Source organism: Papaver somniferum, chromosome 2 (assembly GCF_003573695.1).
Source record: "Papaver somniferum cultivar HN1 chromosome 2, ASM357369v1, whole genome shotgun sequence".
Taxonomy (NCBI): domain Eukaryota; kingdom Viridiplantae; phylum Streptophyta; class Magnoliopsida; order Ranunculales; family Papaveraceae; genus Papaver; species Papaver somniferum.
Window position 1 is genome coordinate 140,313,091 of NC_039359.1, and position 26,344 is coordinate 140,339,434.

At 36.8% G+C, this 26,344-nt stretch overlaps 3 protein-coding genes and 2 long non-coding RNA genes across 13 annotated transcripts; 1 reads left to right on the plus strand and 4 right to left on the minus strand.

The window, feature by feature from the left end:
- Positions 1 to 2,138: 2,138 nt before the first annotated feature.
- Positions 2,139 to 3,282, minus strand: LOC113352080 (zinc finger BED domain-containing protein RICESLEEPER 2-like). Its single transcript, XM_026595951.1, has 3 exons — positions 2,617 to 3,282; positions 2,280 to 2,541; positions 2,139 to 2,158 (listed from the first exon to the last, which is right to left on the minus strand). The coding sequence occupies exons 1-3, from the start codon at positions 3,280 to 3,282 to the stop codon at positions 2,139 to 2,141; spliced, it is 948 nt and encodes a 315-aa protein (XP_026451736.1).
- Positions 3,283 to 4,882: 1,600 nt separating this feature from the next.
- LOC113349278 lies at positions 4,883 to 10,287 on the minus strand. Of its 9 annotated transcripts, none has more exons than XR_003360044.1 (10): positions 10,145 to 10,287; positions 9,782 to 9,977; positions 9,549 to 9,625; positions 9,171 to 9,350; positions 8,566 to 8,693; positions 8,299 to 8,360; positions 7,555 to 7,637; positions 7,150 to 7,316; positions 6,559 to 6,762; positions 4,883 to 5,446 (listed from the first exon to the last, which is right to left on the minus strand). It is a non-coding gene; the product is annotated as an uncharacterized LOC113349278 (long non-coding RNA). The 9 variants fall into 9 exon arrangements; XR_003360043.1 differs by having other exon boundaries at positions 4,883 to 5,485; XR_003360042.1 differs by lacking the exon at positions 4,883 to 5,446 and adding an exon at positions 6,187 to 6,452.
- A 3,828-nt stretch (positions 10,288 to 14,115) lies between these two features.
- On the minus strand, positions 14,116 to 14,647 carry LOC113354024 (pathogenesis-related protein 1-like). Its single transcript, XM_026597477.1, has one exon. It carries the CDS (start codon positions 14,629 to 14,631, stop codon positions 14,131 to 14,133), a length of 501 nt encoding a protein of 166 aa, XP_026453262.1. The 5' UTR covers positions 14,632 to 14,647; the 3' UTR covers positions 14,116 to 14,130.
- A 1,340-nt stretch (positions 14,648 to 15,987) lies between these two features.
- LOC113354025 (profilin-2) lies at positions 15,988 to 17,381 on the minus strand. Its single transcript, XM_026597478.1, has 3 exons — positions 17,180 to 17,381; positions 16,707 to 16,844; positions 15,988 to 16,350 (listed from the first exon to the last, which is right to left on the minus strand). The coding sequence occupies exons 1-3, from the start codon at positions 17,300 to 17,302 to the stop codon at positions 16,216 to 16,218; spliced, it is 396 nt and encodes a 131-aa protein (XP_026453263.1). The 5' UTR covers positions 17,303 to 17,381; the 3' UTR covers positions 15,988 to 16,215.
- A 7,996-nt stretch (positions 17,382 to 25,377) lies between these two features.
- Positions 25,378 to 25,986, plus strand: LOC113354026. Its single transcript, XR_003361646.1, has 3 exons — positions 25,378 to 25,464; positions 25,557 to 25,659; positions 25,769 to 25,986. It is a non-coding gene; the product is annotated as an uncharacterized LOC113354026 (long non-coding RNA).
- The last annotated feature ends 358 nt before the right edge of the window (positions 25,987 to 26,344 follow it).

The following is a 26,344-nucleotide window of genomic DNA, read 5'->3' on the forward strand; positions in this document are numbered from 1 at the left end:
TGACAGCTAATTTGTCCTTTATTTTCGGATATAGCTTGCGACATTCTCGCAACCTTACATGTTAATCTCGCAAACTCTCTAATTTTCGCAGGATCATCACATCTTTCTCATGATTTTAGCTGACGTCGTTTATTATATCGTTTCTAAAATTATTCTGCCGACGTTGTTGTGTTGTTGATAATTTCGCTGAGATATTACAGCTGCGAGATTCTGATCCTACAAAGAACTAGTTTGTAACTTAGGGATTCAGTTTTTTAAGTTATTATTGCCTGTAAACATATAGTCAAAGAGGGGGTAATTAGGATTTCTTAAAGTTTATATGGGTGGTAAATATGATAAGTGGAGGTGGTAATTTATGTGAGTGGTGAATAGAAAAAGTGTGGGTGGAAAATAGGAAAAACCATAAAATGAAATCAAAGACCTATTGTTGCAAAATAACGAAGATTAACAGTAGAAGAATCCTTTTATATTTTTTTTCTCTTTTATCTATTTGTAACCAAGATTTTTGAGGCATCATAGTTTTTTGCATTTTTAGTGATTTGCTTTTAGCTTCTCTACGGTTCTTTATGATGATTTTATCTTTTTGATTGATATTGCAAAGGAATGAAAGACAAAAATGACTCTCAGATCTCTTTTTCTGAGATGAAAGAATTTTTCAGAACAATTTTCTTTATTTTAAGCAACCGGGTGGATCGTCGAAAACCCAGCTGGGTCAGTGGGTTAGCCGTTTGGACCGACCGAGTCACCGGGTTCACTGGATTTTTGAGCCGATTAGTGGATCAAGGGTGACCCAACCCTTTTTTCCTACTGGTTCACCGGTCGAACCGGTCGGTCCGGTCCGTGTTTTAAAACACCGAGTCTACCATGCATATTCCTTGGTCTCCTTGCAAAATCTGAGCGGAGTTTGGTTTCTGATAAATGTTCAACATCAGCATTTCCAAAACCATACATTGGTTCAGTGGATTAGATTCTTGCTGCAACTTTATCCGTAAAAGGATTCTTCTGGCAGATCAGATATTTTCCCTCTTATTGCATGCTTACTTTGGTCTATATGGACAAACATAAATAGTATTGTCCATAAAGGAAAGGATGAAGAACCTAGTGTGATTTTGGCTAGAGACAAATCCATGATGTTGAATCCTGATAAGCCATTTGATTTCAATAGTATCTCGGTAATTGTAGCTCCAAATCAACAGTCAGACTGGATAGCTCCTCTTGTAGGGTCGATAAAAATCCATACATATGGGGCTTGGAATCTTAACTCTCATATCGTGGGTGGCTTTCCTAATTATAGATTCCTATAATATTTTCATATATGCAGACCCCACTCATCTTGGATGTCTTTCAGCAGAAGAAGCTGAAGTGTGATTCATTAGAGACGCTTTGAAGATAGCGTGGGAGAGAAAGGATGAGAAGATTGTTATTGGGAGTGATGTAGCCGTCATCATCGAAAAAATCAAGACGAAACAGTTTTTGGGAGACCAGAGAACCCATTTCCTCTTTCAAGACATTAGAAATCTAATTCCGAAATTTCAATTTCTTGGCTTTGAATCTGTTAATCGAACTTAGGGATGGTCATGGGGCGGGGATCTTGTATCCCAGTCACTGCCCCGTTCAAAAAAAAAAACCCACACCCTCCCCATTACCCGTTTGATCTGGGACAGGAAGGGTATGGGAAAACCCGTACGGGGCGGGTTTTTTACGGGTTATCTAAACATTAAGCTCAAATATGATGAGTTAATTTAATAATCAATACCTAAGTTCAACCAATAATAATAATAATAATTTAAAATTTCAAACTCATAAATTCATCGTAAAACAAGCAAAGAAAAACAAATTGGTTTATAAACGAGCATCACTCATTTTAGTTCTTAATTATTTCTTATCAAGTATCTTCCTCCATGTTGATCACCTCATCGTCTGCTTCAATTTCTTCCCAAAATGTTTCACCATCGAATTTTGATCCACCTAGCCAAAATAAGAAAGTGTATCATATAACCATAATGATGTATTAAATGTTAAAAAAAAACATTTCAATAAAAAGAGAATTTCATTACCATTCAGCATATCCCATAGCCAGTCTTGAGCGCACATCAAAGCTTCCAACGTTTTTGGATGAAGTCTATTACGCTGGACACTCACAAATCTACCTCCGGTACTAAAAGCTGATTCGGAAGCTACCGTTGAAACTGGAATCGCTAAAATATCTCTAGCCATACACTGCAAGACTGGATATTTAATCCCATTTGTATTCCACCGTGCTAGTATGTCAAAATTACCAATCCTAGGTAAAAGATCTTCTTCTAAGTAATTGGTTAATTCTGACTTAACAGTACTAGTAGGAGCAGTATTAGAGACAAACATATCAAACTTTTCCAAAGGATCTACGTCATCGTTAAAACCATGCATCTCTGAAGTGAAAGACAAATCATTTTGGCTAACAGATGTTTCAGCAAATTTTACTTTCAGTTCATACTCCGTCGCCAAATCAACGCATAAATCGCGTACTCGATCAATTTCGATTTTTGAAAAAGCTTGACCCTAAATTTGTGGAAAATAAAACTCAATTAATTTCATCTTAAACCTTGGATCTAACATAATTGCTACGACCATTACTCCATTGATCACAAACCAATACATTTCAAACTTCTCTATCATTTCATATGCCATTTCCTTAATCACACCAACTTTAGATTTATTCCACTCATTTAATGACAATCTAATATCACAAAAATTTGGAAAGAAAAGGTTGGTGGTAGGATATTTTACTCCGTAAAAATTCTCTGTGAAGGTATAGAATATCTTAAGTTTGTCGCACATTTCCTTTGCCAACAACCAATCTTCATCATCTGGCAAACAATCATACTGTGTCTCACGTTGCTTTAGTCGAGCAAAAACATTCTGATACTTAATAGCAGTATTAAGCATCAGGTATGTTGAGTTCCATCTTGTCTCACAATCAAGAACTAACTTATTTATACTCGAAATATTTAGTTGACGGGCGGCCTCTTCAAATTTCTCAACTCGTTTTGGTGTTGCTTTCCAGTAAGCAACACTATTACGAATCAATTCGATTGCTCCTTTGATCCCCTCTAATCCTTTCTTGACTATAAGAGCTAATATGTGTGCACAACAACGCATATGAAAAATATCTCCACCCGACAGTAAGTTACTTGATAATTTTTCTAGGAGAAGTTGGATCATAAGATCATTAGTGGAACAATTATCTACAGTAAGAGTGGATACTTTACCATCGATATTCCAGTCTAGCAGACACTCCATCATGGCACATACATAAACCTAATACAAAATAAAATTCAGATGGTTGATTAGACCGTACTACGTAGAAACTAGTAATTAATCAGTAACAAAATTAATGGTAGTGATTTTTCATTTATGACGTGCATATCCAATGCCTGAAATCATTAAATGAATACGCGTACCTGATAATTCGGCTTTGCAAGATCCACGATTCATCGATGAAATGAGCCGTAATAACCATGTATCCTTTCTTTTGCTTACTAGTCCACATATCAGTAGTCAACGCAATTTTACCTTGATGTTTTTGTAGCACCTCCATTGTTTTAGTTTTTTCTTCATCATAGATTTTAAGGATATCCCTTTTAATTGTGCTCCGAGATACCACCTTAAACAACGGTTGAAGCGGATTTGAATATCGTCTAAATCCGGCATGTTCAACGATGGAAAGCGGATACTCGTGTATGATTATCATATAAGCAAGTTCCTTCCTAGCGAACGATTGATCAAAACTGTACGTGTTAAGCTGACTTCTTCCGTCACTTTTTTTACTCGGAGTGATTATTGATTGTCTTATGTCTTGATGTTTACGTCGAGGACATCTTTTCATGTGTGTGTGTAGATGCTTAGTCACATTTGTGCTTTTTCCTCCTAATGGTTTATGACAATATTTGCAAACTGCTTTGTCTTCCCCTTTTATCTTTTTCTTTTCAAAGTGGTTCCACACTATGGATCTTTTCTTCCCTGAAACTATAGCAATTTCACCTTCGGCATTATCACAATCACGTGTAATGTTTGCCTCGGCAGTTTCACCATGGTCATCATCCATTGGAGAACTTGGAATTCTCTCGACATGATGTTCAGACTGTTCGGATTCACCTCATGTGGATATAGTTGTCATTTTGGGATCACTGTGTAATATACACATAAAGTAATATAATATATATAATAAAGAAAGAAAGCTTAAATAATATAATATAATTAATACAATAATTATATAATATAATATAATATAATTTCTTAGTTTAAATATAATATAAATAATTAATGATGTCTTATACTTTTACGTTTTCTTTTATAATATAATATAATATAATTTCTTAGTTTAAATATAATATAAATAATTAATGATATCTTATACTTTTACCTTTTCTTTTATAATATAATATAATATAATTTCTTAGTTTAAATATAATATAAATAATTAATGATATCTTATACTTTTACCTTTTCTTTTATAATATAATATAATATAATATCTTAGTTTAAATATAATATAAATAATTAATAAAAATATAAAATCCTAAAATGGGAACGTACGGGGCGGGTATGGGGCGGGGACCTAGAATACCATCCCCGCCCCATCCCACTTCACTAATTTTGGGTATTACCCATATCCAACCCCAACTCCGTTTGTACGGGTAAAACCCTATCCAATAGGGGCGGGTACCCACGGGGATGGGTTTGGGTGGGGCAAATGGCCATCCCTAATCGAACTGCAAATAATGCAGCTCATGAACTTGCCAATGGGCTAAGAGAAACAAAAGCCATATGATGTGGTCTGTTCCACCAGACTGGCTTATTCCTTCCATATGTGCTGATCACAGAGGAAATGAGATGTCTAGGCTGTAAGTTCAATCTTTACTTAAAAAAAATAATCTCCGCCAAAGTGGAGATTCTGGGTGCAGATCTTTAGTAAACGAGGCAACCGATAGTTTTCTTTTTTCCGGGTTGTCCTGGACCCCAAAAGAATGACATTCTAAAGAATTTTAGATTTGGGTCATTTGGACGAAATGTGAGCAAGTTGTGTTAGAGTAGCATGCGGCTAATCACAATTATATTTTACTAGATTTTGTGCCCGTGTCTTTTAGCCATATTTTTTATTAGGTGTCGTGGGGTTGCGCCTCGCCCCATCATGATATATTTTTGATTGGGTGTGGTTCGGCTTCGCCTCGCCCAGTCTCAATGCATTTTTTATTTGGTGTTGCATGGCTTTGCCCCGCCCTTCGTGATCCTTGTTGATTAGGAGTGGCTTCGTCCCGCCTCGCCTCGCCCCGTCCTGATTTGGTAAATCTCGGGTTCGTCTCGCCTCGCCCCGTCCTGATTTGAATTGGTAAAGTTCGGCTTCGGCCTCGCCACGTCCCGATTTGATGTCGTAAAGCTCGGCGTCGCCTCGCCTTCCCCCATCCTGATTTGATTTAGTGTGGCGATGTGACACTTAGGATTTCTGATTTGGTTGACCATATTATATATGAAGATAAGATTTAAATTTAAACATGAAGATAAAATTGAGGTGTAAGAGATGCACAATACCAAAAATGTATACGATTAGGTTCCATCATAATCGTATTTATACGGTTCAATGGTGATTAAAAATGTACAACCATTGATAAGTCATGATTTCTTTATTAGTAATATAGATTTGAGAGCATAATTAAGAGTATATTGGTCATAGGTAGTGGTTGAACTTAGGGTGAGTTAATCTTCCAGCCCGTGAATATGACTTCCACTAATCAAAAGTTCAAAATTTATCCACCGCCCAATTCACCATCAGCCATTAAGAAATGAGTTGATAATACTTATATTTAACCTCAACCCGTTCCACATGTATCATGCCCAATAAGGTTTACACGGTCATCTGAAATGCAACTGAGGATTTATCCGGGGTGTATGTAACACCACTAATTGTAAAGAAAAGATAACTTGGAAAGAAAAAGGTAGAAGAATAGTAATATATGTAGAAATTGTAGATTTTGGTGAAAATTTCTTTGTATATAATGGCAACTATCAGTGGCGGAACAGGGATTTGAATCTAAGAGGGGCTTCAAGAAACAAAATTCATACTCAAAAATATGTGGGCTGGCTTCACCATATTAACCAAAAGAATTTGTTTGAGGGTGGCTTAAGCCATCCCATGCTGGGCTGTAGTTTCGCCCCTGGCAACTATGTTTGCTCAAAATATTAAGTGGAAGCTTTTTTGTCTGTGCAGTCAATCCGATAGTCTAGCCTTAGAATTGGTAATTTTAACTTCCTGCCGAATTGGAATTTACATCTCAAACTAAAGGGAATCTGTCGATGTGCAATGAACTAAAATTTTAAAATATCATGCAACTACTTATACCAACTGAAAGTGATCATGGTAATCCCACTGACATGGCCTTCAGAATCCAATAACTCAGCACTACCACCAACGACTTCATTTTTGAAAATATAAAGTGAGAAAACAGAACATTAATGACAAAACATGGAAGACACTTAGTATTAACAGATAACATGCCATTACAGTGAAGGATTATATACCTTTCTTGATCTTTGTATGCACTTCATTGTTTGTTCCTCTGGATTGACCTGCCAAAGGTGTGCCTTCTCCATATTCGATGTGGAAGCAGAAGTGCTTGGGCTTATGACCTGCCAAAGGTGTGCCTTCTCCATATTCGATGTGGACGTTGACTCTGACCTAATTGGCCAGTGGGAACAAATACCTTTAGGCAGCAGTTCACAAACCTAAAAACAAAAAGAAAACAAAAAAATAACTATTGCAGTCAAAATTACACTTAATGCCATAAAATCATTTTGCAAGTAGTAGAGCACACGCTTCACTAAAAAATTAGTTGGTACTGCACTACTGCTATTTCTTTCTGAAAGTTTCAGCATGCCTGATTACTTTCTCTTCAACACAAAAAATATATATGTACTTACAAATAGAAGTTAGTAATTGTAGCCAGAAATAGCTGACATTTTTAAGCGGCTATGATGTTTTAACTTTAAGTACATGAAATTCATATAGTGTGATCAATTAAAGTATTAGATTGAGTTATTCTGAAATGATGGGTAAAGGACACAATTAAGTTGCCTCTCTAAGAATCAAAAATAATAAAAAAGATAATATACCTTGTGAAAAGTTGTTTGAGATTTCTTAGACTTCAAAATTTGAGCAAACCCAATATGTAATAGGAGATATACATATTGCTGCTTCCTGTAAACATGAATCTAAAAGTCTCAAATGGGATTGTGGAAGAAAAATCCATGACGAACCAACTTGCCACTTTGTCAGGTACCTGCAGAAGCATATGTAGACATTTTAAGATCAATTATAATATTAATATTTATCCAAACAATGACTAATTTTTTTCTACATGCGCTATTTGATTACTTAAACACAGCTGTGATTTGCATTATTTGAGTTTATGTTCTTAGAATGCATCATTGAATAGTCCCCACTTAACATATCTGCATAATGCAATGAATTTGCAGAACCTTGGGAATTCCTTGAGATACTTTTCTATTGGAACAAACCGTTGTTAATCTTCATATCGCTACTTCAAGAACCCCTAATCCATCATTGATTAGTTTGTTTGCATGATTTGTATGTCGATCTCCTGAAGAAACAGGTATACTTAAAAGAAAATATATATGAAGTGGATACCTTGTACAGGTTGCCTTATCAAAACCTCTAAAAGAGATGTGTTTGGTGTCAAAGCAGATATTGGATTAAGTTCCCTTTTTCTATGTTCCCTTTCAGCCGTCATTTGTTTAAGAATCCAAAGAAAAATATTATTTTTTGTTTCAGAATCCTATTAATATGTTTTTGTAGATAAGAAAAGCGAGTAAAGGTAAATAGAAAGCCCAGATAACACTGGTTTGATTAAGAATAATCGCCACCTTTAGGCCTAAACCTTGCTTGCATGAGGATAATCCCCCCAACACTGGATCCCATATCATTTTACATTTTTAAGAGACCCGAGAGGTAATACCAACTAAATGATTATGGAATAAGTGTTGGTAGTAAAAAACCTAGGAGAGAACCAATAAATAGGCATAAAAACTAATAGACTCTTCGATTTAATTTCTAGCCAAGGGAAATGGAAGTTTTAAGACATTCTAGAAGTTGCATATTACAAAAATGAAACAACATCTCAACTGAAATAATATCTAAACTGTCAACCTAAGTAAATGACTTGGGTCATAAAAGAACTAAGAGCAACCACTGAACTATTGATTTGCATTATATAATATACAAAAAGAAGGGATTCTACCAACCCATGGAGACTGCTTTGGAACCCATATGGAGCATTTTTTCAAGAATTGTAGCGCATATCAGTCTGTAAGCAAACATCAAGAAATTAGTAGCAGTCTATTGCATCCCTATTGTGTCTGAATACTTGACATAGACAAAGTAATAGACAATGTAGCACTTGTACTCTCAGTCAGGTAATAAGTAAATATCCTTTTATTTTATATCCCATGCATGGATTTTTCTTATACAAACACAGCCTAGAACTGAAACAAAAAAGAGGGTTTCCTAACCTCGATGCACATGATTGATTCCATCGGAAATTAGAGCAGGTTAAGAACTTGGTTTGCTCAAGTGTATGAAACAGAAAGTGTCAAATACTAATACCTAATTGCTTCACTGGATCAATTCGATTACAAACCTGAAAAATTGCAAAAAAAAAAACAAAACACAAAAAAAAAAAAATTGAGCACACCTGCTAAGCAAACAACAAACGCAAATCAGCCCGAACAATTATAACTTCAGGAGCCATCCATTATGGCTGCAGAAAATACCAAAGTATAAACTTTGATGATCCAGTAAAGAAAAGGAAAGAAAAGGAAAGAAAAGGAAAGAAAAGAACTAAGGCAGTACTGTGTTACCTCTCCTTCCCCGACAACAACATTCACATCATTATCTAATAAATCAATGAATAATTATTCTTTGGGTTACAACTTCATCAAATGTAACGCGGGACAGGGGCGCACAGTAGCGGAAGCAAACGTATGATCATTTTATACGAACCTCAATCCAAGTATTTGGGTTAAAAAAACGGGTTAACAAAATGGCCTCCTGAAAACTATAGAATGATACAAACTCGAATACGTAGCTTTTCTAACAGTAAGCTTATTGGCCATACCTCTGCTAAACTGAACTGGGCATATCTACCCCATCCTTAAGGCAAGTTCGTAGCGTACCACCATCACCTGCCAAGGATTCGAGAATGATAGATATAGATACTAAAAGAAAACCCAGATAAGTTAATGGGTGCCCAAATCTGTAGGTCTTTTCTAGGAGTGGAAAGTCTTCCAGAATCACGCTGCAAACAAAAAATGAAAACAAAAAAGATTAGCTAGAACCTTTAGTTAAACAAAGATGTACATGTATGTGCTTGCTGAACTACGGACAATGAGTTGGAGACTCAAACGTTCACGGATCAGTCAAATATTAATCCTGAACCTCTTCTATTCAAAAAGTTTTTTTCTTAGATGTAAAACAGTAGAAGTCTAAAATTTACCTTCAACTTCTTATTTATGTCTTGTGTTCCAATTCCCATCTTAGACCTACAGATTATCTCAACATGATCCCTAGGTGCTGTCAAAATATATATTTACAGGATATCATATGCATACAATGGTACAACGAAAGATCACGATACAACGAAAGATCAAAATGCAATTTCACTCCATGTTCATATCAAATGCAAGAATTAATCTTAAATTAAAACTAAAAATCTGCTTCACCATTTACCTGAATGTTACCACAATGATGCATGTGATCTCCCTTCTCCAGATTGTGCAAGAGTATCACAGACAATTATCACCTTAAATCTGGAGTACAGAACTCCCTTCTCCATATTCCTATAATATAATTGAGCACAGAACCGAATTCCAAGGACATAAACAAAACCCTCTTTTCATTATAGAGCTTACAAATTTCTATCACCCTGCAAATGAAAAAGTTCAGAAAAATTAAAGGTAATCAACCAAAAAAGTAAAATAAAGATTTCCCTAATTTTTACTCAAACCCAAAAAATCATCCTTAATTTTTGAATGAACAAAAAAAAGGAAAGATCAACAAACAGCTAAATAAGTAAAGACTTGATTTTTATACCTTAAATTTTCAGGAAATCAACGGGAAATCAAAAAATCTCAGAAGGATGATGCTATTGCACATGTTGATTTGTTGACGTCGTTTGAAGATTAGGGATAGGAAACGAATAAGAATCAGTCTTAGCTGCTCTTACCAAAACCAAACCCTAATTTCTGAAATTCTTCAATTGTCTTAACTTAATGGGCTTTTTAATAAAGTAACCACCTTTTTGAACCATATTTAATAACCCGGCCGTTTTTTTGAATCTTTATATAAACTGGCCGATATTGACATTTTCCATCCCGTTTTTTCCAAAAAACGGATTTAGGTAGTTAACTGGCTATGTGGCAGTTAACCTGCTAGATAAAAGACGACTTAACCCTCGTCTGAGTTCGCAACCAAACCAGATTGTGACGGTTTTAAATGGGTCTCAGTTAACCTACTAATAAACAACCTGCCACTTTTGATTCAACATTAATTCAAGTCTACAAAAGAAAAAAATATTGTCTTCTTAAACACAAAAAATCAGAAAACGGATCTCAAATCATTTCTTCTTAGCCTTTCCATTTCTCATTCCCTTTCCTTGTTTTATATTCTGAGATACAGATCCAATGCCAAAGAAGTTCTGATAAAGGTTATTTATTGTAGAGGGTGGAGTAGAAGATGGTGTTATAGATGGCAGACTCATAGGTGTTGTGGAAGCTGGAGTAGAAGATGGTGTTGCCAAAGGCTGACTGCCAGGCCCTGTAAAACATTCCCCAACAAATGATGCCGTTCTCTTCTTCTTGTTTGACTTAGCTGCACCCCTAACTCCGGTGGTCTGACTTGGCTCTATGTTGCTGAAGGTGAAGCTTTGTGCATCACATTCAGTCCTTTGCCTCGTTTGCAGTTGGATTAGATCCCACTTCACCACCAGCACATGTTCTTTTGTTGTGGTTAGTAACATTTCCACATTTCCCACACCTCCTTTTTGTCTTCTCAACACGAGGTTCATCATAACTTCTTACCCTCTTGCTCTTGGGTCTTCCTGGTTTCCTACTGTGAGGAGGGTTCAAGATCTTCTTGTTCATGTTTGGGTGCAAGAACAAATGATGTCGTTCCCTTCTTCTTGTAAATGCACTTATATCAATGTAGTTGAGAATATAAATAGGGCATATAGTTACAAATTTAAGAAGAAAAAGTACCTGGACCCATTCACTTTTATCATCTAGTGGTGCAAAAGTTGGTGCATATGTGGCCTTATAGTTCTCCACTGAATAGTAATCACTGCAGTACCTTCTCAAGCAGAGTATGTAAAGGTTAGTGCTAGATACATTTAAGGCCTAGAAATTGCATAAATAAGTTCTGAGACAAGGTACAGATTTAAAAAAAGAGAAATCTTACTTTCTCCATTGTGGCCTTATGCTATGCAATGCACTCACTGCATGCATACAGGGGAACCCCTTTATTGCTAGCATACATAAACCAAGGACAATCATGTTTTGTTTTAAACCTACACTCAGCCTTAATTCTAGAGGGAGCACTTCTATCCAAAATAAATTGACACTTATTAAGAACACAATAACCCCTGAGATGTTTCTTAAATGCTTCCTTATTTGCAAATCTAGTTTTTACCTCCATTTTGCTAGGATCTACTGGAGTAAAAACTTCTTCTTCAGGGAAAAGATCTACATCATGCTCACCCTTCATGTACTGACCAAAATCATCATCAAAGTCATCCATGTAAGCAGGTCTTTCATCCACATCCTTACCTGCACATTCAAGATCAACATCAGTACCATATAATAAGTTACAAATTATAATAAATGAAATCAGTTATAAATGAAATATACCTTTTTCTTTGCCTTCTTTTTCTCCTTCTTCTTCTTCTTCTTCTTCTTTCTCTTCTTGTTCTTCTTCATCTGACCCATACTCAATGTCTTCATCACTGTCATATACTGGAGGAGCTTCTGGATTCTCAATTGGGTGACATTCATCTTCTTTGGTGTTTTCCAGCTGAATATTGTCCACATCTTCAACAAACTTAACTTCATTTGTAGCTTTTGACTGACTGCAACCACTGCTACTAGCCTGAGAATGTTTGGACATGGGCACATCCATGAAACTCAGCTTTCTTGATGCACCTTCAACTGATTTATCCACACTATTTAGCCTTGGGGATCTTCTAGGGGTGGTTCCCTTACTAACTGTCTTCTTCTTTGGTGTAGTCTTTGGAGTCCCAAACACTGTGTCTTTCATCCCCATCCACAAACATATACATCCATCCTCATTTACAAAAGAATCCTCCCAAAAATTATCAAAATCATCATTGTTTAACAATGGCAGTGGTAGACATTCTTCCTTAAACCAATATAAATTAAACTTCTCTTTAACATCCATAGACAAACCCTTATACACCATATACTTAAGTGTCATCAACTCTGTTTCATCTATATGGCAATCAGGAAATACCAAAGTCTCATTCTTTGGATCCGCATATACACTGATATTACTAAATTTGAACTGACTGCAACACAAATGAAACAAAATCAAATATAAACCTATGAAAACCCAATGAAAACCTAATTAAGCAATATTACTTAAAATCAAACACCCAATCACGAAAATTAAACCCCAATTAAACAATAAAAATTTGGTTTCAAATAAACCCTAATTACAAAGGAAAAAAAACAGAAACCCTAAAAATCAATCGATCAATTAAATCAATTAACTATGAATACAATGATTTTCATCATATATTAAGTCACGGGTTTCGTTAATTTTACCTTGATTCAGACAGTTTCAATCCCGGTTTGTACCTCATCTTCATTGTATCACCACTATCTCTGAATCCCTAAATATGTAGAAATTTTCTTCCAAATACACTCTGGTCTTTCACTAACATCTATGTCTTCAACAAAAACAACTTCAATAACATCAGTTTTCTTTTTCTTTTCAAACAGCTTCAATACCTAACCCTAGTTTCAGAACTGGGAGAAGAGAACGAGGGAGAAGAGAGGACGAAATAGAAAGTGTGGTGAGAGATTACACCACACGCGTCTTTAAATGGGCAAGGGCACAGTCGTAAATTCTCGTACCGAGTTTGACTTATTCAACGCAGCTGACCGATCTGGTGGACCCAGGTGTCAACTCTAACGGAAAGGCCAGTTTCTAAAAGAATTTAAAAGCTTGGCCGGTTTATTAATTATATGGTTTGATGCAGGACACTTTATTAATTTGCCCTAACTTAATCATCAATCTCAGTTCTCAATAACCCTTATCAATTTCACCTCCGATTCCCCCTTAAGTTTCATCATCAATTTCTTCTTAAACCCTAAATCACCAAACACCGATCGAAATATCATCCATAAGAACATCAACTCTTTTGTCTATGGCATAACTGGTGGATTAGGAAATCACCGTTCAACGTGGGTTAGGAAATCACCGTTCTCAATAACCCTTTTCTCAGTTTATGACGAAGAAGAAGCAAACCCTAATGTTTTTCTTTTTCTTTGTTTTCGTTTTTTTTTATTCTTTTTTCTTTTGGGATAATAAATAAAAAAAATTCTTTATTTTGCGAAGAAAAAGTCTTGTTTTTCTCTTTTTTGAGGAAAAATGAAACGGAACAATTCTGTGAGAGGGTGACGGTCACCCTTCAACGTGGAGTCTAAAGAGCTTAGGATTTTAAAGGAGTTAGATATGGAAGGATTCTTCATTCGATTTGGTTGTCCATGGACTTTAACGGTATAGCTTTCGTGTAAAACAATATGATCCCACCTTTGGTTATAGTAACTTGTTCTTAACAAAAGACGATTCATTATAATTATAATTAGTATAAAACTATAAAGAGGAAAATGAAAACAATTTTGCAGTGTGTAATTGGTTCAGCCAGATGGATGGGGAGCTACAGGCTCGATCCAACTATCCATCGTGCGTTCCCGGTTGAGTAAAGAAATTGAACCTAGTTAATTAGGGGATCATCAATGAGCGCAAATGATGATCTTCAAGAGATCTATTGGGTTGCTTCATTAGTAAGGGTATTCACCGTCCCAGTTACCTGGAGGATCATATTCGCAAACAACAAACGTACCACCATTTGTGCAAACTATTTTAGCACAACCCACACGAACAGATTCTCTCCAAACTATCTGGGTGTAATGCCCACATTCTTTTCCAATTTTACACGTATTAGCTCCATAGTTATAGTAGGATTTCTCTGCAATCCAAAGCTTTACCAGCTCAACTGCCGTGAAGGTGGAAGTACTCCCCCAGGCAATGTTCTCACCATAGGGTCCATCTGAGTGGATGAGTTTACAATCTCCAGCTCTCAGTTTTGCATAATTCATGGCATAGGTTGCGAGGTTGTTGTCCCAAGTCACCATACCAACGCTTACATTTCCCCTGGCTGCATTATGAGCTGCAAGATAGTCTTGTGGAGTGTTTTGGGCTTGAGAAAAATGGATTAAGAAGGCTAGAGTTATGACCATGAAACTCATGAAAAAAGCAAAACCAAACTTTGTGGTACTCATTTTCTTGATTTATGAAGAGTTAAGATTATAGGTAGAGGAATGATTGTAATACTTGTTGCTGTAGTAGTAGAAGGTTTACTTGATGATTTGAATTAAGGTCATTCGGCGAGTGTATTTATAGAGGAAAGAACAAAATTTGGGTACATGCTAATATATCTTGAATGCATGAATACTGAATTGCTAGGAATTTATCACTTGATCATAACTCATGCTTTAGTGTCTGTTCATGCATTTATTCCCCTAATATTTGGACACATTTAGAGACCATGATCCGAAAAGGCCTTCGGATTCGTCAACCTTAAGACATGAAAACTTTATGAGAGCCAAGAATAGTATGTTCGCGCAGTTCTATATGTTCTATTGCTTTGCCTCATGTAGGGATAAAGTGACACAGTTAGATTAAGGAGAAAATAAACCATTTTACAAAGAGAAAAACATGATCACTTTGTTATGTAAAAGTGATAGAAAAAAATAGAAAAACTGTAATACAAGACAAGACACGTAACTGGCAAATTAAGGTGCACGGTCCAATAATAAGCTCATGGGATATATAAACCATGTTTCCACATGGTTTTTCCATGCCGTCCGTGAAGACTTTTTGTATATAAACTTGCTCAAGAGAAATAGGTTGCTTATTAGACCCAGTTTCTTTTTCTTTCTTTCTTCTACCTTTACTTTTACTCCTTCTCTTCCTTTTTACTTTTTTAGCAATTGGTATGTAAGGGAATGTAAGTGACTATAGAATATGATCGGGAACAAGTAAGACCCATAAGTCATTGGTGGTTTTATGGGAAAAATATTTGATTGCACGTTGTTTGAATATTTTTGGTCTAGCAGCATCACAATTAAGTATGTACACTACGTTTTTAATGAGGAAGGATCCCTTCACACTTTTATTATCACACTATCTCACACGTTAACGTTATTTTTGTGAATAAAAACCAAACCGTAATATATTTGAAGCTAATATTTGTGAGGATATGTTCCTCTTATCAAGTTCTACATGCCTACCAAAAATGAACACATTCTGAAATATAAAACCTCACAATCTACCGGTCTTAATTTCGACGGCCAGAAATTCGTTGATTTTCAACGGCTCATTTTTTGTAGGATCGTAGAGCTATGTAATAGTAGTATATCCCTAAAGTATTAGCTTCAAATCCGTTACGGTTTGGTTTTATTTGTAAAAATGACGTCCAACATGTGAGATAGTGTGATAATAAGAATGTGAGGGGATCCCTCTTCGTAGTTAATTTGAACAAGTTTTTAATTTATCAATTATTTTCTTTGTTGCGAGTATCATCACAACCAACCATACATATATGATGATGTTAGATCAAAAATGTTCGAACAATGTGCAAATAAGAAAACTACCATTTCATATGCTCACAAATGAAAAGGATATATTGTCTGCACAAATTCTACTGCCAATTCAATTTAATGAAGGCAGCATATATTAAGGAAGAATCTTGCAAGCTTAGAGTCGTAACATGCAACAAAATTTGAACTTACAACAAAGATTAAAAACAAAGTACATCCGAAAGACAAAAAGAACCAGAAGAAAGTATGAAATTCATAGACCACCTAAAGGCCTTGTTCAATGAGGTAATCCCCCAACCTTTCCACAACCATGTTGCATTGTCCTGGAGTCATTGGTTCGTCGTACACACCAACGATCAGAGCCTGAGTAGTCTTTTTTACGGTGATACCACCCGCACCCTTTACAAATTATAACAAAACAATACAGCGTACTGTTAGCAAATATTCGTGAGAACGTAACAAACAAACATTTGAAAAGGCTGCTCTCGATAGAAACTTGGTGTTTATCGCGGTTCAATTCAAGTATAATGGCATACAGTCGTAGTAGCATGCTAGTCTGCTCCGTTTAACATGTTGATCTATTTGTGTAAGATTCACAATACTCAGGAGTCCCAAAATCGAAGCATGGAAAATGCAACCGAGCTATAAGCTAGTATAAGAGTTTTGATGTTAAACCCTTAAAGCACGATCCAAAAGATTGTGTGCAAGGAATAGAGAAAAACGCAAATCATGTTAATGCGATTTAAATAGATCACCTTCTTTCCACGGATCACAGCTCCAGGCTCTCCTTGGATTACCATATATTTTGTGCCACCAAGGAATAAGCCGGTTGGGGCAAGGTGCCCTGGTTCATCGAAATCTTTCATTATACCTGTAATGTTCTCCGCCTTAAACTGCAAAATCAGAAAAGGGCACAAAGGATCATCCTAGGTATAACGAGCATTAAAATCATATAAAATCATCTCCACTGATTGCAACAATCCTTGTGAATCCATAGTAAACTTCCTAAATCTAATCCCAAAGATCCCAATCTAAAGTTAGATATGTACCCCATCCCCATGATTTTAATTCCAATACCCAAAACAAATTATAGACTGCAAAAAAAATAAAAAAGATAAATAAAAAAAATAAAAAACGCTATAATTCCATAGACCGTTCATAGTCTATGGAACAAAAATCTGATGAAAATTAGACCTTAAAATGAAAAGAATATAAGAAAAATGAAAACCTCGGGGAACTTTTCACTCTTAGCCCAAACACTTCCATCATGACCAATGATTGCAGCAGCTGTAAGATAATGTCCTTCTGTTTCACACATCAAGTGTTCATCTACATATGTTTGCCACGACATTTTCTCTTCTCTATCTATATATAAATTCCTCTCTCAAAATTCCTCTGTAATTTATTTCTCTTAAGCAAAATGTAGATTTGTAGAGTTCTCAAAATAAATAGCGACAAAAAACAAAAAATAGTTTTTGTTCATTCAAAGTTGAAAACCGTCCATTCAACTGATTTGAATTAGTGGCCATTCAAGTCCCGCCTTTATTTCTGGGAATTCTTACAAGTACATTTCTTAAGACCCATAAATCTTTTCATATTTACATCATCATCACGGGCAACCTACACCCTCAAAATGTTGCAAAATTATATAAAAGGATGGAACAGTTGGGGTAGTCAGGGTTTGGCCTATGTAGAAACACAACAAAAAACAATTAACTAGAAAGAATGCCGGACCAAATCTGTAGGTAAATCTCGCCATTGATTTGTAAGTATGTGGTTCAGTGTTATTCAAAGTTTAAATCAAACCACTCCCGGAAAATGGTTCAGTACTACTGCTAACTCCTAGATTTTTCGATCAAATGTTTTTGATTTAATTCCCCAGCTAAGCCTTTGGAATTCTTAAGATGACTTTGAATGCAACTTTCTCAAATACAACTTGCACCTGTACTTCCAAAATAGTATATCAAAGAGTATAAGCAATGAAATCTTTGTTATCAACATCTTTCGTCCAACTAACACGCCATCTTCGGGTTGCACCAAAGGAAAAGACTTGAGAGTCATAGATGGCTTTAGCAAAAGCACATCTCAATATCAAGTTTCAACATTCATTGTATTACAAAGAGGGCGGTTGATGTTAAATTGTATTCTTCCTTAGGGATTTCCCATGAGCTAGTTGATACTACGAAGAAACACAAATCAGAAAAAGGTCTTCTGGCCCTGAAATTAGATATGTCTAAGACCTTTGATAGGATAGAGTGGTCCTTCCTTAGGGGATTGTCTTAAAGCTCTAGGTTTCTGTGATGATTGGTGTCATTTAATCAACCAATGTGTTTCTACTGTATCTTCCTCTGTTTTGCTTAATGGTGTTCCTGGTGATCAATTTTGGCCAATTAGAGGGTTGAGACAGGGTGATCCTCTGTCTCCTTACCTCTTCATTTTGTGTATGGATGTTTTATCCAAAAATCTTATTGATGCTCAAGAAAAAAACAAGATAAAAGGTATTAAAGTGACTCAGTCTTCCCCTGTTATCTCACATTTATTTTTTGCAGATGATTGCTTAATTTTTATGAAAGCAAATATTAATGAGGTAAGAAATCTAAATACTATTCTTGATGATTTTAGTAAAGCTTCTGGTCAAGCCATTAACTTTGATAAATCTTCCATGGCCTTTAGTAAAAAAACTGATAATCAGGTGAAGCAGGAAATCATTAGAATCTTGCATATTAAAAATATGGCTTTACAAGATGAGTATTTAGGTGTTCCTTTATTGCTGCAACAGGATAAAAGTGAGTCTTTTTCAGGTATGTTTTCTAAATTTGATGGTAGATTATCTTTATGGAAATCTAAACATTTTAATCAACCTGGTAGAACTGTGCTTTCTCAAACAGTTCTTGGATCTATAACAACCCATCAAATGGTTGTCTTCCCTATGCCAAAGAAATTTTTTCTGGAACAAGGATAGTAATGGTAGAAAATGGTTCCCTAAATATTGGAATGTAGTGGCTAGCCCTAAACATATAGGCGGTTTAAATATTAGGAAAGCTGCTGAATATAACAAAGCCCTTCTTACTAAGCTTGCTTGGAGATTAGTTAATGAACATGATGCTTTGTGGGTGCAAATTATGGCCCATAAATACTTCCCTAATTTCAACCCATTGTCTGATTCCATAAGTAGTAATGGGTCTTGGATCTGGAGAGGGATTTGTCATGGCCTTGAGATAGCTAAACAAAACTCTTGCTGGGAAATTTCCAATGGTAAAGATACTAACATCTGGAAAGATGTTTGGATACCTAGTCTGAAAACTCATGTCCCTAGTGATAAATATTCTATCCATATAACTAAGGTTTCTCAATTAATAGATAATGATACCAAAACTTGGAATGCAAATCTGTTATATGCTTTATTTCCTAATGATGTGGTTGAACAAATTCTGAGGATTAGAATACCTTTTATGGGTAAAGATCAACTTAGATGGTTGGGTACTAGGAATGAAAGTTTTACTGTCAAATCTGCTTATAATATTTTATTGCAGGATTCTGAGGTAATTCTTAACACCCCCTGTTATAAATTTTCCCTGGAAAACTTTCTGGAAATTTCAGTTGCCTCCCAAAGTTCTTCATTTTGTTTGGAGGATTATTCAGAATTGTGTCTCTACAAGAGACAAACTTCACAAGGATATTAGCAATATTGAACCTACTTGTCCTATGTGTAAAAGTGTTGAGGAATTTTGTCGACATTTTCTTATGGATTGTCCTGTCTCTCAAAGAATTTGGTTTTCTATTGACCATACTATAGTACCTTTGCCTTTAAGTTATAACATTTGTTCTTGGTTAACATATTTGTTCACTGCTAACAATTTCTGGGAGGCTTCTATGCAGGCTAGAATCAGATATATGTGTTGTATTTTTTGGTGTATATGGAGAGAAAGATGTGTCATAGTTTTTGATAAGAAGCAATTAAACCTTACTAGCTTTATCCACTCTGTAAGAGACTTTATTCATGATTGTGAAAATGCAGCAATGTCAGTGACAAGGACTACTACAGTAAATGTATCAAGTACATGGAAGGCTCCAGCTGATCAATTTCTTAAATTAAACTTTGATGCTTCCTTTATATCCATAAATCAACCAATTGGCTATGGACTAATTCTCTGAAATAATGCAGGTGTCTTCTGTGGAGCAGCAGGAGAAAAGGGTAAAGCAGTAGATGAAGAGAAGGCAGAGGCTATAGCTGCTTTTGAAGTTATGAAGTGGGCTAAAGAAAAAAATATACAATCTCTGGAGTTAGAAGGAGATTGTATTAATGTGGTCAATGCCATCAATGGTAGTTTAGGAGCAATAAAATGGACAACAAATAATGTTGTTCAAAAATGCATTTCTATTTCGAAAAACTATCCAAATTGGTCATGTATTCAGGTAAAGAGAGATGCTAACAGTGTAGCAGACTGTTTAGAAAAACACTCGAGAATTCATAATGGTAGTTCATATATCAATCCTCCAAATTTCTTGCAAGAAAAACTAGATAAGGATAAAAACAATGTATCAGTTCAGTAATTTTTAATGCATTCCCTTTTCTTATAAAAAAAAAAATCAAAAATTTTCTTCTAACTTCAAAGGAAAATTTTGATCCCTGGCCGGCATTGCATTAAAACCAACCAACTTCTTTTATTTCATCATTTCTATGACATAAGTAATATGAATATATAAGCAGACTTGACAGAGACAAAGCCTACCTATCCATTTAATGGAGTCTAGTCTTGGATATAATTGACCTGGCTGAGTATAACCAGTCCCATGTCCATTCTTTTTCAGATAATATAAAAATTACAGTATAAATCAATCAAATTAAAATGAATTTTAACTTGACCAGAAATAGTGGACTGAACAATATCCAAGTAATAGACTTTATATTATCCTCTTACCTTATTTACTTTTAGGAGATTATCTCCATTTACTTCGGTTGTAAACACAAAAGATATTATCATGGTTTTATATATATTCTTGCCTAGGGGAACATTTCTCCTCAAGGGAATTATCATCAAATCCAAGATGGTATCAGCCCCTTACGATCCTATTTTCTCTAAACCATTAAAATCAATGGCGACGGAACCATTGAAGCTCACAGACATTGCTGAGGCATATACTTCTATGCATCTACATCAACCTGATGACGCTTTCTATACGGATACTGGTGCTACCTCGCATCTTACTGCTGATTCAGGTACTTTACGTAACGTTTCCAATTCTAGTACTGTACGGTCTATCTTAGTTGGCAATGGCAATAGCATTCCAGTTACTGCTAGTGGTACCAATCTCATAAACCTCCCTTATCGCACCCTTCAACTCAAAAATACTCTTGTTGTTCCCGATATTATCAAAAATTTAGTTACCGTTCGTAAGTTCACCACTGATAATCGTGTGTCTGTTGAGTTTGATCCATATGGTTTTTCTGTGAAAGATCTGAGTTCGAGGATGATTATCCTTCGGTGCAATAGTTCCGGGGAGCTCTACCCTATCACCAACTCTGTCGTGCCACCAAAAATATCGTCCCAGTCTTCCCCCATCTCTCTTGCTGTCTGTTCGCCAGATATTTAGCACAGCCGCCTTGGTCATCCCGGCAAGACTGTTTTAGATGTTCTTCGTACCAATAATTATATTCATTGTAATAAGAATCAACATTCTAAACTTTGTCATTCATGTCAAGTTAGTAAACATGTTTGATTACCTTTTTATGAATCAAATTCCAATACTTTTGCACCATTTGATATCATTCATAGTGATTTATGGACATCTCCATTACATGTTGATACCGGTTTCCGTTATTATCTTATCTTTCTAGATGATTTCACCAACTATCTTTGGGTTTATCCTTTAAAATTTAAATCCCAAGTCTATGAAAAGTTTTTGGAATTTCGTTCTCTTGTTCAAACCCAATTTGAGCGTAAAATTAAATGTTTTCAATGTGACATGGGACGTGAATTTGACAACCCTTCTTTCCATAATTTTGCTCGTACTGATGGTCTTATCTTTCATTTTTCATGCCCCCAAACTTCCTCTCAAAATGGCAAGGCCGAACGCATGATACGCCGTGTCAATGATATCACCCGCACCCTTATGTCCCACGCTTCCGTTCCACCAAAATTTTGGGTATATTCTCTACTTATGGTTGTTTATCTTCATAATATTCTTCCCACAAAAATCTTAAATTTTTCCTCTCGTGTGTCTATTCTCTATCAACGCCAACCAACATATCACCATCTTCGTACGTTTGGTTGTCTTTGCTATCCAAATCTCTCCTCACAAACTTGTCCCCGCTCCACTAAATGTGTCTTCCTTGGTTTTCCTCCCAACCACCGTGGATACCGCTGTCTTGATCTTACCACAAATAAGATCATCATTTCCGGTCATGTGACTTTTGACGAGAACGTTTTTCCCTTCACTGATCCACCAACACCCTTATCCGAAAATGAAACCTCTTCTTCTCCACTTCATTCCCCCTATATTTCATACAATCCTCCTCCCACCAATCCCACTGTCACCTCTTCCTCACCCACTTCACATCCCTACACACCGCCACACCGGCGTCTTAACACTTCCGCCTCTTCACCTTCCCCAGCTGAAACATTTTTCCACCTCCAGCTTCCACTGTCCCCCTACAGGCCACCGTCCACCTTCTTCCTCACCTACTGCACAACAACCTGTCCCCACTACCACTACATCCCAACATAACAGAGACAATCTTCCACCTCCTGCTTCCAATTTTCCCCCTACAGACCACCGTCCAACTTCTTCGTCACCTACTGTAGTGTCGCCACCTCCAGCTTCGATTCTCCCTTCCACGGACAAACGTCCACTCACTCCAATCCCACTACAGAACACCGACCACCTTCTACCAATCCCACTGCAGACCACCGTTCTTCCTCACCTACTTCACCGTACCCTGTCTCCATTCCCACTCCCATTACTTCCCAGCACAATACCCTGCCACCTCCTACTTACACTCTCCCTTCTACAGAAAATCTTCCCGCTCCCTCTAATCCAACTACCACTCCCACTACAGTGTCACCCTCAGCCACAACACCTTCGGCTCCTACCATACCTACAACTCCCACTCGACCTGTCACTCGTGCCTCCCGTGGTATTTTACGTCATATCTCTCATACTCCCCCTTCTCACTTGTATGTTCTTAGGGACATAAACTAGAATGCTGCCATGAAAGACGAGTACAATGTTATGTTGAAAACTAATACTTGGGAACTTGTACCACGACCACGTGATGCTCATGTTATTCGTTCTATGTGGCTGTTTCGCCATAAATATAACGCTGATGGATCCCTACAGCGTCACAAGGCTCGTCTTGTTGCCAATGGCAAATCTCAACAAATTGGGGTTGACTGTTTTGAAACGTTTAGTCCAGTTGTTAAACCTGCTACTATTCGTACTGTTCTCACTATTGCTACATCACGATCTTGGCCCATACATCAACTACATGTCAAGAACGCTTTTCTTCATGGTGATCTAACCGAGACAATCTATATGCATCAACCTCCAGGATTTGTTGACCCTGCTCACTCTGATTACGTATGTAGATTACGTAGATCTCTCTATGGCCTCAAGCAGGCTCACAGGGCGTGGTTTCAGAGATCTTTCAAGTTTATCACAGGTTGTGGTTTCCGTGATAGTGTATGTGATCCCTCACTTTTTGTTTATCAATTAGGATCTGAAACGACATACTTACTTTTATATGTTGATGACATTATTTTGACTGCCTCTACCGATGCTCTCCTATGCCGCTTCATTGATTTGATGAAGAGAGAGTTTGCTATGTCTGACCTTGGTCCACTACATCATTTTCTGGGTATCACTGTTACTCGTTCCTCCTCAGGATTATTTTTGTCTCAGTCATTATATGCACAGGACATCATCGCGCGTGCCTCCATGACAAAATGTAATCCAGTGGCTACTCCGGTCGACACAGATTCCAAGCTCAGTGCTACCTCTGGCCCGGTAATTTCGGATCCCACTCTATACAGAAGTCTAGCAGGTGCTCTTCAGTACCTCACTTTTACTCGTCCAGATATTGCATACGCAGTTCAGCAGGTATGTCTATTTATGCATGATCCCCGTGAGCCTCACATGCATGCTCTCAAGCGAATCCTTCGCTATCTTCAGGGCACCATCAACCACAGACTGTTTCTCTCGGTCTCCTCTATCTCTGGCTTAACAGCATACTCTGATGCTGACTGGGCGGGTTGTCCTGATTCTCGACGATCGACATCTGGTTTTTGTGCCTTTCTTGGTGACAATCTCATCTCTTGGTCCTCCAAGCGTCAAGCCACAGTCTCTCGATCCAGTGCTGAAGCTGAATACCGGGGAGTAGCAAATGCGGTTGCTGAAACAACATGGCTTCACCATATCCTTATAGAGCTCCAACTACCTCTACGACGTGCTACTATTGTTTACTGTGACAATGTAAGTGCGATATATATGTCTGGAGATCCTGTTCAACATCAACGCAGCAAACATATGGAGATTGATATACATTTTGTTCGTGAAAGAGTCCGTATTGGTGCCATTCAAGTCTTACATGTTCCCTCTGAGAACCAATATGCTGACATCTTTACCAATGGGCTTCCTCGACAACTATTTGTTCGCTTTCGTTCTAGTCTTAGCGTTTGTTCCTCGCCCGCTCAGATTAAGGGGGTGTAATAGACTTTATATTATCCTCTTACCTTATTTAGCTTTAGGAGATTATCTCCATTTACTTCGGTTGTAAACACAAAAGATATTATCATGATTTTATATATATTCTTGCCTAGGGGAACATTTCTCCTCTAAGGGAATTATCATCGAATCCAAGACCAAGTTTTCTCAATCCGAAAACTCTCGTCCTATGTTCCTTCAGGAACATCCGATGTTGCAGCTGAATTCCTATGTAGGCTTTGGAGTTTGGACCTATGGTTGGTTGCTGGTGACCTCTCATAAAGATCAGTGAGGTGGGTTTCTGAATTTATGGCACCCATTTACGCAGAAATAGTCTTGGTGACCATAACTCTAAATTCTAACCAGCACTTAGTACGGCATAGAGCTGGCAATCCGAGCCAAAACCCGCGGGTTGGCCCGTCCCGTCCCGTGAAAACCCGCACCCGTCCCGGATCGTAACTAAACAAGACGGGCGCGGGTTGTATATTTAGTGGCTTGTGAAGAAACGGGTTAACCCGGCCCGTACCGTGAAACCCGCGGGTTAACCCGGCTCATTCCCCACCGCTACGTGTCACAGTAATGTAAGCCTGTTACGTACGTGTCACAATATCTTGTTTCCCTCATATAAAAAGTTAAAAACGAAGAAGGAAACCCTAACTCCCTAAGCCTAAGCTGCTGCGGCCTTCATTCTTCCTCTAATCCTCTTCTTTTCTTCTTCCCTGCTGAGTCTTCTGAATTTGATGGCAGGTACGAATCACAGTCACAGAACAACAAATTGAAATCTAAAGATCAAAGTTTAAAGGCTAGCAGGTAACAACAACATACTTCAAAGTTTTACCCAAGATTTTTCTCTTCACTATTTCCAGATATCATTTTTTGTCTCTGAAATTTTCGTGTAACAGCAGAAGAAGATCGATCTCATGTATTTAAAGGTTCACTGTAAAGGTTAACTTCAGATCTCGTGTTTGAATTTCGGATTTCATCTTCTTACAGTTACAATCAAAAGTAAGTTTTCTTTTCTTTTCTCGTAAATATCATCAAAATAAAACATGGGTTTTGGCAATCAATTGTTAATTTCTTAAATCTAACCCCTTTACTTTTTTTATTCATCCAGTCTACCGAGAATACTCATACCAGCAGATGAAATACTAGCATTTTTTCCCCAATTCTAATTTTATTGTTGGTAATCTCTGCTGTAGTTTGCACATAGGATATTTAGATTCTTTAATTGGTAATTTTGGTTGTGTTTATCGATTTGTCCCCCACAATTTATCTGAATACTCTTGTCTCTCTGTCCTGCAACTTAATTACTGTTTAGTGATGAACAAAATCTCATCTGTAACCTTTCCATGGAACTCAGGGGGGACATCAAGCACCATCTTTGATTAAATCTACTGGGGAGAGAGTGAGTCCTTTTGCCTCCATGTGTTGTTATTGCTATCAGTTACTGCATCTTTTTCAGTTCAAGTTATTCTTCAATGTTCTGTTTAGCTGTATGATTTGGTTGGAATATTCGACTATATCAGTAGTGGAATTTGAGGTCTGAATTTCATTGACATTAGGTTTATATATGATGAACTATTAGGTACGATACTGGTAGGTCAATTTTTTCTGTGATGTCTCTTTCTCTTAGAAATCAATGATACACCTGATGAAGATAGCTTTTACACAAACAACTAATACAAGTGAC

Bases quoted from the DNA above. Each gene is read 5' to 3' on its own strand.
- LOC113352080 (XM_026595951.1), bottom strand. From the start codon at position 3,282: ATGGAGTGTCTGCTAGACTGGAATATCGATGGTAAAGTATCCACTCTT. The intron at 2,542-2,616 runs GTAATGGTCGTA...CCACAAATTTAG, and splicing joins ATTGGTTTGTGATCAATGGA to GGTCAAGCTTTTTCAAAAAT. The intron at 2,159-2,279 runs GTAATTTTGACA...ATCAGCTTTTAG, and splicing joins AGATCTTTTACCTAGGATTG to TACCGGAGGTAGATTTGTGA.
- LOC113354024 (XM_026597477.1), bottom strand. From the start codon at position 14,631: ATGAGTACCACAAAGTTTGGTTTTGCTTTTTTCATGAGTTTCATGGTC.
- LOC113354025 (XM_026597478.1), bottom strand. From the start codon at position 17,302: ATGTCGTGGCAAACATATGTAGATGAACACTTGATGTGTGAAACAGAA. The intron at 16,845-17,179 runs GTTTTCATTTTT...CTGATTTTGCAG, and splicing joins AGAGTGAAAAGTTCCCCGAG to TTTAAGGCGGAGAACATTAC. The intron at 16,351-16,706 runs GTGATCTATTTA...TAATTTGTAAAG, and splicing joins CTGTGATCCGTGGAAAGAAG to GGTGCGGGTGGTATCACCGT.